A 9,979-nucleotide genomic window follows, 5' to 3' on the forward strand; every position below is an offset into this window, starting at 1 on the left:
CAAGAGAATACTGAGCTCTACTAAAAGTGCACAGCCATCTGGTCCATGGATGTGATTGCTTTCCGCTACTTGGTACTGTCCAGACAACATCTGAACTACAATGTCTAGATTTGGGTTCCACCGGAAAATACAGGCAGGTCACCCTGAATGTCAGCCTTGCCCTTCAAGTGTATCAACTGTTCCTCCCAATTTGCTATCACCTGCAAATCTGGTAGGCAAGCACCCTGTCATTTTCTCTATGTCTCTGACAAAGATGTTAAAAAGAAGACTCAGGACAGACCCCTGCAACAGTTCTTTCACCACCTGTCTTCGTGTGGAGTACACTTCAACCACTACTCTCTGAGTCTGATCATGAAATTAGGGTTTTAACCTATATGGTTATCTCTCAATCCAGACTGTAACCTCCTAACCTGGACTGAAGTCACTGATGAACACTGAAGCAAAACAACACAATCAGATGTCTCTGCTGCCACTAAGTCACTCACCTTACTGGGCACTGAGCCCATGTTTTCCTTGTTCAGGCTTTTAGTACTAACGCAGTGGTAATTGCTCTGGTTGCCTTTGATGTCCCTTTCAAGTCACAAGTGCAGTTGAGCTTTGGCCTTTCTGACACCATCCCTACATGTACAGGCAATATTTCCAAATTCATTCCTTGTACCTGCTTCAGCCTTATTTATGCTACCTTCTGGAGATGAAGTTTTGTTATGAATTCCCTGGTTGTCAAGCCTGGTTCCTGATAAAACTGCTCTGATCAGAATGCATTGAGTATCTTAATATCATCATGTGCTTGAAGGATGCCACCTTTAGAGAACTACGCACTTTCTTGAGCTCCTTTACCCTTCAGAACTGCATTCCGTGGAATCCCACCTCCCAGTTTACTGAATAAACTTGAAGTCTGCTTGCCTAAAATGCAGAGTCTGTATTCTGCCCCTCTTCTTCCTCCAGCCATTCATGATCTGCAAAGCCATTATTCCATAGCTGCTACAGCCAAGCATGCCATTGATTATTACATTCTAAAACATCATGATCATAAACCACATGCCTTTGCCTCACTAACAAGTAAAACAACTGATATGCACTTCTGTTCTAGAGTATGCCAAAGCAAACTCAGGGAATACGAACCAGATCATCAGGACAGTCAGCATGCAGACCAGCAACTTGTAAGTAATTGCCTTCAGCTGTAAAATTATACCGAATATGCTCTGGCAAAACATTTTTGTCAATCTTGTTGGGAAGGTGAGTTCCTATCAGAAATTCATTGCATAAATCCAATATTCTGACGTGGAGGTCAACTGCCTTTTTACGCTGTAAGAAAAATAAAGTACAAAATAGTGTTTTCAGACATAGTACAAGCAGAATTCAAAGTTTCTAAAACTTTAAAGGGACATAGCAAAAAGAAGCAAAAATTACAACATTTAAGATTAGACCTACAACATCAACAAAACCATAATGTAGGGCTGAAGTCAACAAGATCAGATGTTCACACAGATCTACAATTTTATAAAGCATTGAAATTTAAAAGAAAATACCTATGTTCCTGCAGTAAGCAAGTGTACAGTGAAGTTTACGTAGAATTTACATAAGTTGCTTGGAAAGCATTTATAAAACTATGTCTAATATCATTAAAACACAGAAGAAAAAAAAGCATCACTGAGAAAGATACCACTGAACTAGATACAGAATTATAGTTCTCTTGTTACTGTTTTCATTGCATAGTTTTCTGGAGACTGTAAAGTATTTATGGCATTTCAACCTGAGGAGTTTGTGATTTAGAGTTTTATCACCATCATTATGCTATTTCACACTTTTAACCTTACTGTAAGATTTGTTTCAGTGAACTTGGTCTCTATTGCCTGTGGGTTCACAGCGCAAAAAAATAAAGGCTGAGGGTACAAAACCAACATATTTGTAAAGTCCCAGCATATCATGCAGATCTTTGTCCTCCCGTTCCACCCTTACTCTTGAAAACACATCTTCAAGTTTTATTTTAAAAAGCAGAAATTCTTTAGCAGAAGTAAATTTCAACTTACAACAGGGAAGGATTTCTAAAGTCTGAAATGAGAATTGGTAAGAAACTGACCAGCAAGCAAGAAGAAAAGCAGAGTAGGCAGGGGAGGAAGAGGAAAACATGCAAAAGTAAGTAAAATTGCAACTGAAAGGAGATGAAGCACCACAGAACCAATACTCAAATCAGACATAAAACCCAGAGTTCAAGTTTCAGGGTTCCTCTTTGTACAAAGTAATTGTAAAAATATATTCGAGAAACATTTTCTAGGTTGCAAAACACCATCAGAACCATCATCTTGAGAATAACTCTATGACATAAATCTGGTAGAAGAGCCTTTGGACAGATCTTTTTGGAGGGGATGACTCAACCAAACAAGGTATTAACTTTATACTGGGCCATGAGATATGAACAGACAGAGCATCCATACCATGAAGCATGGTGTAAACTGCTGGGTTTGGCAAATCCACCACAAACTACTGCAAAAGTATTTAACAGCTTCAAGCCAGGTAATCAGACAATGCCCAGATACTCAATTTTAAAGATTTACAACTTCTGATTAGGAGAGCCTGGGCACACACTCTGCTTGATTAACCTGTCATCACAGGTGCAGAGGGTGCTGCTTTTCCTCTGTAAATATGTTGTTCAGACATCTAAGTAGCTATTTTAAGTATCTGATGCAGACACCAAACAACGAAAACAAGATCCCTGGTCTTGCCTATAACTCTTCAGAACAGAAAGGAATGATGAGGGCCAAATTGTGAAGAACAGACAGAACCTAAACAACATCAAAAAACAGCCTTTAGAAGTGATTTAAAACAGACAAAATTAATCACTTCTGAGAAGACAAAATTCCACAGAGAACAATTGGAATCTTGGAGGACAAACTGACCCGGAATCACATGATTTCATGTCCCATATGTTTCATTATCTGTCTTCAGCAGACAGGCAAATTTCTGTTCATATATTGTAGCCAAAAATTACCTTTTCTTCATCCAAATGAATGCCACTGATCTCAAAATCAAACATAAAAAGTTCTGCCACTCTCCTAAAAATACAGTAAATCCCTGTTAAAACAGCCTCATTTGATAGTAAGCATAATTTGTTAACAGATTTTGCCTTTAGTAGTTATTTAGATTTCATGTCTTTCACACAGAATAACACCAGTTACAGGAGTATTGTTATTATGGACAAAGACTTCCTATGTTTTAGGCCCTTAACAGTTTACTCAGTAAAAAAGGTTTTTTCCTTTGTTTTTAGTTTAGTCATCTGCATTGAAAATATCCTTCTAAATAATTCCACTACATTAATCTAGATGTTTAACCAATTTGTGCAAATTACAGTTATTATGTCATTTCACACTTCAATAATTCTAACATCAGAAAAATACCTCTTCAAATCTAACATCTTGGATCGTGGGGGAAGAAGGAAGAAGTAACTTAAACATCAAGCTTGTCTAACCATGTCAGTGAACAAATAATTCAAAACTATAACTGAATAAACAGCTAATAAAACCTATTACAGCAATCATAAAGAGAGCTTTCAATAAGTATAGTGCTAATCTGATTTTGAAAGATATAAATAAGCTCCTATAAGTTTAAATCAAGTTATACAGTGTTCCCTAATTTTATTGCTAAAAACACTGAGATATATATACACCACGGTACAGAGTATCAATTTACTCAGGAGTTTTATTGAAGAAAGTCTTCAGTGCTCATTCTTTTGTCTTTGCATATCTCAGTTATTCAATGTAAACATATCCTGCACTCTACAGCCACAGAGACATTCTCCACGGCTACAGGACTACAAATTTCCTAAATCCAGTACAAGTAGTTTAGTAGCAAACAATAAAAAGAGAGATGTGGTTTGTTTACCAGTTGCATTTATTAATGTAACATAACACAAAATATATGTACAATAAGGAATGATACATATACTATCTAAAAGTCTAAATCTATAAGATTCTATCTATAATTATAATGGTCTATAAGCATTAATAAGTACCTGGTTTCTGGATCTAGGGAACTCATAACACTTTCATCAGCTAGCAGACGTCTCAAGCTCTGACACAGTTCAACATCTGTATTTAATCTGAAAACAGAGTAAAAGAACCACACATTAGCAACAGACACTAATATTTCAGTTTCTTGGTGTTACTCTTTCAAAGGCAGATCTTAGTATTTACTGAAACAACATTAAAAGCCAAGGGCTGTATTTCAAAAAGGCTTTCTGCTTCACCATCACACTTTAAAACTACCAAATTTATATACAAAGGGTGTGTGGACTAACTGGCATAGAAACAAGCCTTGTGCATCCAATAGGAAAATACGTTTGGATGGTATTTTGTGTCCAATATGAGCAAGTCTAAGACTGGCAGGTTATTTTTGTATGAACAAAGATAATCATGGTGAGAGCATAAATAGGTGGGAGAACTGTTTTCTAACCCTTATTTTGAAAGGACTCCATTAAAGGAAAATCTGTGGTCAAGTTTGCCATCAGATATACGTGTTGCTGACACTGAAGTAGACTTAGAGCTTACTATCCCCAGACCACTTCCAGAAGCTAATCACTGTCTCTGTGCAGACAATACTATGCCCACTGGATTTGCTGGCATGTTATCTACAAGCATTTATGTCAACCTGCATTATTGGGTGGGAATAATGGTGGGGAACAAAACACAGCCATATGTATCAGCATGGCTGCAGCCCCCAGTCTGGTGGTCTTGAGCACTAACTTAAGCCAGTTGAGAAGCTGGAAGCCTCTGCAGCTCCACTTGTAAAATTTACTAAGCTACCAATACTCAATTCGGAGAAAGAGACAGTGTATCATGCCTGTACTTCAAAAAGGTTCTGTACAGGAGGTGCTAAATAAGAAGCCCAGGACTGTGGGAGAGAGCAGTGAGCAGCAGGTATGTATTGTTAGTCATTCCTGAGGGAATATCATTTGTCCATGAAAACAAACATTTAGCAATAGCTAGTTTTGAGCATTTACAAAAGTTTATGAGCCTCTCAAGATAATTTGTGAATGCTTTCTTCTTTCTACAAATTTTATATCTGAAGTGGTACTCAGATATTAAAGTCATATTGTTAGAGACAATGTGCTCAATTCAAGTCTAGAGAAATCCAGCTTACTAAACTAACTGATGCACTGCTGTCCTACTCAGAGTATAAAAGGCCTCTGCAGCTTACTGCAGGACACCAGGTCAACCAGTCACTGCCTCCACTATTACTTGGAGATCTGAGGGAAGCAGCAGACTCTGGGTCACTTTGACAGCACTACCTGGTAAAGCCTTCACTTAGGAAGGCTACTCCTGAGGGCTACAGTAAGGGAACATGCTGAAAGGACACTGTATCTGGAGACTAAAGACCACCTCATTCCACCTTTTCAGCAGCAAGAGCAGAAAACAAGCAAATCAATTCACTGTAGCCAAGGACCACAGAGGTAACTTTCAGGATTTAGGCATTCAGATATTTTAAAAAAAAAAAATTTAAAAAAGGGAGACCCAAAGAAAACAGAAGTGCTTAAGAACATGTTCTATGAAATGGGCTTTTAAATAAATCACAAGAAGGCTGGGATATGCTAGGCATATACCACAGCCCTAGACAGCCACACCTTCAAACTTATTTTACCAGGCAACTGTCCTCTTTCACATATCCCACTGACTCGCTGGAATTTGAGGGGTCAGCAAGCCAGACGAAAAAGTGTTGTGAAATGCAACAGCTTAAATCTCAAAAACAAATGATCATTTTTTACACATGCTTTACAACCACTAGTGAATTGTCACAAGTCCTAGAACACTGTAGCTTTGAGCCTTTGATGGGTTTCAGTGACAGAATAAGCTTTCATGAGCTACTGCAACAAAGCTAAACCCTTGGAAGGCTGACACTGTACTCATGTGCAAATCCTTCCAACATATTTTGTGCTGATTGCTTTTTTCATAGGTGATCATACAGTAATTTTTAAAGATCTATATGGAAATAGAAAAAAAAAAGAAAAGAAGAAAACATACTTTTCTACCATGGTACCAATGTTCCTGCAAGCTTCTTCAGCAGCTTCTCTGAATGCAAAGTCAGGGTGGGCAACTTTCACAAAATCAGCCTGACATGGTAGAAGAAGAGAACAGTGAGGCAAAAAGACAAATAAATAAATAAATAAAAATAAACCTTGACTTATAAACAAAGTTGCACTCAAGTAGTTCCATTTATATTAACAGTTATTTCTACAGTTCAGGGCAATGGTTTTGCAGAATTTGCCTTTTTTTTTTCCTAGAACATAAAGCTTATTGGACAGCTTTGTTGACAATTATTAAAGCACACAGTGCACATCTTTCTAAAAAAATATCATTAATCCATACACTTCTTAAAACATTTCTAGTGTGCATCTTAGAGTACTCACAACATAGAGCTACTCTGATGTATTTAAGTGCTATTACAAAAGATTTTTAACATTTCTAGTTAAGAAGAGAGCACAGCATCAAATGGGCATAAAGGGCTTTTCAAACCCTTTTTAATACAGACCACCAGGTTATGCTTTGACATCATTTCCTAGGAGGAAAAAATACATTTAAATAGAAAACACAGAAGTGTGTAGAACACATTCGATGATTCTAAGCTCTTTTGGGTTAGAATAGGGTTTTTATTTAACTTACTGATACTTAGTAAGTCTCCAAATAATTAAAAGGGTTGATAAGGCTAGAAGGATGCTAAAAAGGGTCAAGGGAACTAGGGGCTTCCATGACTGCCAACATGAATTCAGGGAGGTTCTGGCATTGAAATGATAAAGAATTAAAAATTAGGAAGGTATTTAATTAAAGTCTAGGAATATATTGAAGATATTCAGCATTCTTTTAGAGAAAGTACATGCAACAAGGTGACACTGGACACTATGACTGCAGTTTGACTGAAAAGGCAGCCTTACAAATGTTACACACTTTAGATTTTTACTTCTTAGAATCCCTGTTTAAAATCATGTATAACACTGACAGATAAGGTGCTGAATGACAGATATCAAAATTCCTGCCAACAGATAATAATCACCAAATTGCTTCTAGACAGAGCTCTGCAAGCTGTGCACCATTGAACATATAAACCTTAAAGTAGTACATAGGAGGTAATTTTAACTCAGCAAACTGATAGAAAACTATGATCATTGAATTCTGACACTAGTCTTTTAGTTAGATATTGATTAAGCAGAATTAGGCATAGTCTATACAAAACATAAGAACAAGTGACTCGACTAGCAGTACTTTCTGAAGGAAAAAGTGCTTGGCACAAAAGATGTTTCTAATCTAGAAAAGAATAAGAAACAAGATCTGAGAACTGAAAACAGAGACATTCAAATGTGAAAACTCACATCAAAAAAACTCATTCTGATTTCAGTACGAAGGTTGAGTCTGCTTCCTTCAACAGAAGAGTGATGCCTTGATGAAAGGTATACTTTGGCCAAACAGTTTCCAGACAGCAATACTATATACTCTGTTAAACTTAACATTTTGTGATACAGAGTATCAGACCAAGTACTCTAAACCAGAGGATCACAGAAACTCCAGTCTAGGAAATACCTGCATTTTTCTTGTGTCAGTAGAAAAAAGACACTGTTGAGCTTCATCTGCTGCTTTTAACCTGCAGGTTCTTTATGGACCTTCACCTATGAATGTTCCTAACTTACAAGCATGTGCATTACAACCCCAACTTTAACTCTGAAATAATCCCCTCTTTTCCACAACATAAATGACACTGGAAAGCTTATGTATTAATGTTACAGCAGAAATGCAATTGTGATTTCATTGTTATTTTTCTTGTTGTGGCTTCTATACCATTTTTACACCTGTCTTAAAAATAACTGGACAGTTTGACAGGATTTGCAGTTACCCATCATTTGGTAAAAGCTTTTGTAATTAACTTTAAATCAATTTAATTTTCTGTCTTAATAAAATTTCATGGAGCTGATCTGCTATTTACTGCAGTGCAGAAGATCATAAAATGGAGCAACACAGTGTAAGCTCAGTAAGTTTAAAAGAATTTACTTTATGTAATAATAAAAAAAAGTAACTTACCAAGTCTGCTACTCTGCACAAGCTATCTGAAAGCTGATCAAAGATCATTACAGTCTCTGGCCCAGGTGGTGTTGAACATGCCTTCTGGACCAGCTGTTCCGATTCTTGCAATGCTTTATCCTGTGCTTCTTGAAATCCTTCTGGGCAGCTCAGTTCTGGAACACCAAACAGACCCTGCAGTGTGGAACACAGTGAAAATACATCACTCTCACCTTCCTCCATTTCTGCCCCTTTGTTTCTGGATAGAATTATCACGACAGAATTTTACCAAAATAACCCTAGCTGGCATATTATGACACTTCACTAAAATGTTCCCACATAAGTGTCTTTGTAAACAGAACAATCTCAAAACCAGTCAGACACTGGAATCACATGAAAACATGTTCATTTCCCACAGCAAAACCTCACTGAGGTATTTTTAGCCAGGACTGTTCTCAGCAAAACTTAAAGAGTTTGGCATCAAATCCTCATAAACTCTCTTCTTCCACACCATAAACTCCTATACCATCTTCTTCTCAAAGCATGTATCTTGCTTCTAAAGCATGGGCATCCCCCAAATCACAGTTAGTCCACTTACATTCTGAAATGAGGGAAAAATTGAAAACCATTCCTCTGAAGCAGTAGAGACTTATCAAGGAATATGAGAACTAAGTAGGAGTGTCAAAACAGTGCACAAGTTGGCCAGCAGCACTGGGTATCAACAGATTGCAGGCAATAGGACAGCTGTCTTAGGCTCATTAAATGAGCGCCAAATAGTAGAACCAGATCTCAGAGGGAATAAACGACAAAATTTTTATGGTGTGAACAGTTTTATTTCTGAAGCCCCTACCAAGCCTGGTCCTGACTCACAGGACAGGGTAAACACACTGACTTGTGCAGGGTAGACACAGACAGCAGTTATGTTCTGCATTTGTGGAAGAGAGTTAAAGAGGCCCTACTGCTGATCGAACAAAATTGTTAACACTAGCTGCAATACAGACCTACAACAGTAAAAAATTTCACAGAATCATAGAATATCCTGAGTTGGAGAGACCCACTAGGACCATCGAAGTCCAACTCCTGGCCCTGCATAAGACAGCCCCAAGAATCACACCATGTGTCTGAGAGTGTTGCCCAAATGCTTCGTGAACTGTGTCAGGCTTGGTGCTGTGACCACTCCCCTGAGGAGCCTGTTCCAGTGCCCAAACACCCTTTGGGTGAAGAATCTTTTCCCAATAATTCCTTTATTTAATTTAAGTTAAAACAGAACCTCTTCAAGCATACATTGCTTTGCAACTGCCAAACTGCAAGATGAGCAACCCCTGAACCTCCTAGCTACAGCATCTAAGAGCACAAGGTACATGATTTCACACATCAATCCCTTCCCACATTGCTTCAAAAAACCCCTTCCCTCAGTATCTAAAAATCACAATCTGGATTTTTAAAGTTGCAGGCCAGTCACTTTATAATGGCCCTTCTGCAAACTCTTTGTGTTACAGGAGTCAGCTGCAGGTTTGCATATAGCTCACAAATATTTATCCAAATAAAGTGAAAGTTACGAACAGACAGCTTGTCTGTACAAGGATATATGCATCCCTTAAAGTAACTATCTGGGACATTCTGAGCTGCTTTTTCCTATTTTTTTTCTGTCCCTGTTGCTAAAACTGCCTTCCTTTTTCTCAAAGACAGAAACCTTTTCCTCACACTTCCCATGTTTTAATTTATTATTTGGGAACAGGAACTGGACTGAAAAGAATGGTGGATAAGATACTTTTGTACACATACACATGCACACAAACAAATAAACATGTGCCACACCACCCTTCAATAATGCTTGCTGTGTAAGAAGCTCAAGATTGTCCCTTCACTCAGACCCTTAGCCAGCGGATACAGTGCCCTGCAATATCCCCGACAGCTCCTGACCTTTCTGCTGCCCAACA

The 9,979-nt window shown here is 37.9% G+C and overlaps 1 protein-coding gene across 1 annotated transcript in view; it reads right to left on the minus strand.

Moving 5' to 3' along the window:
- MIPEP (mitochondrial intermediate peptidase) overlaps window positions 1-8,282 on the minus strand; it is a 70,664-nt gene extending 62,382 nt beyond the window's left edge. Inside the window, exons 1-5 of the mRNA XM_009083479.1 lie at window positions 8,061-8,282; window positions 6,015-6,103; window positions 4,010-4,096; window positions 2,990-3,053; window positions 1,123-1,305 (exon numbers count right to left, since the gene is read on the minus strand). Of these exons, the coding sequence (XP_009081727.1) occupies window positions 1,123-1,305; window positions 2,990-3,053; window positions 4,010-4,096; window positions 6,015-6,103; window positions 8,061-8,282 (645 nt within the window). The remainder of the gene's footprint in view (window positions 1-1,122; window positions 1,306-2,989; window positions 3,054-4,009; window positions 4,097-6,014; window positions 6,104-8,060) is intronic.
- Window positions 8,283-9,979: the final 1,697 nt, after the last annotated feature.

The sequence above is a fragment of the Acanthisitta chloris genome, unplaced genomic scaffold (assembly GCF_000695815.1).
Source record: "Acanthisitta chloris isolate BGI_N310 unplaced genomic scaffold, ASM69581v1 scaffold10151, whole genome shotgun sequence".
Lineage (NCBI taxonomy): Eukaryota > Metazoa > Chordata > Aves > Passeriformes > Acanthisittidae > Acanthisitta > Acanthisitta chloris.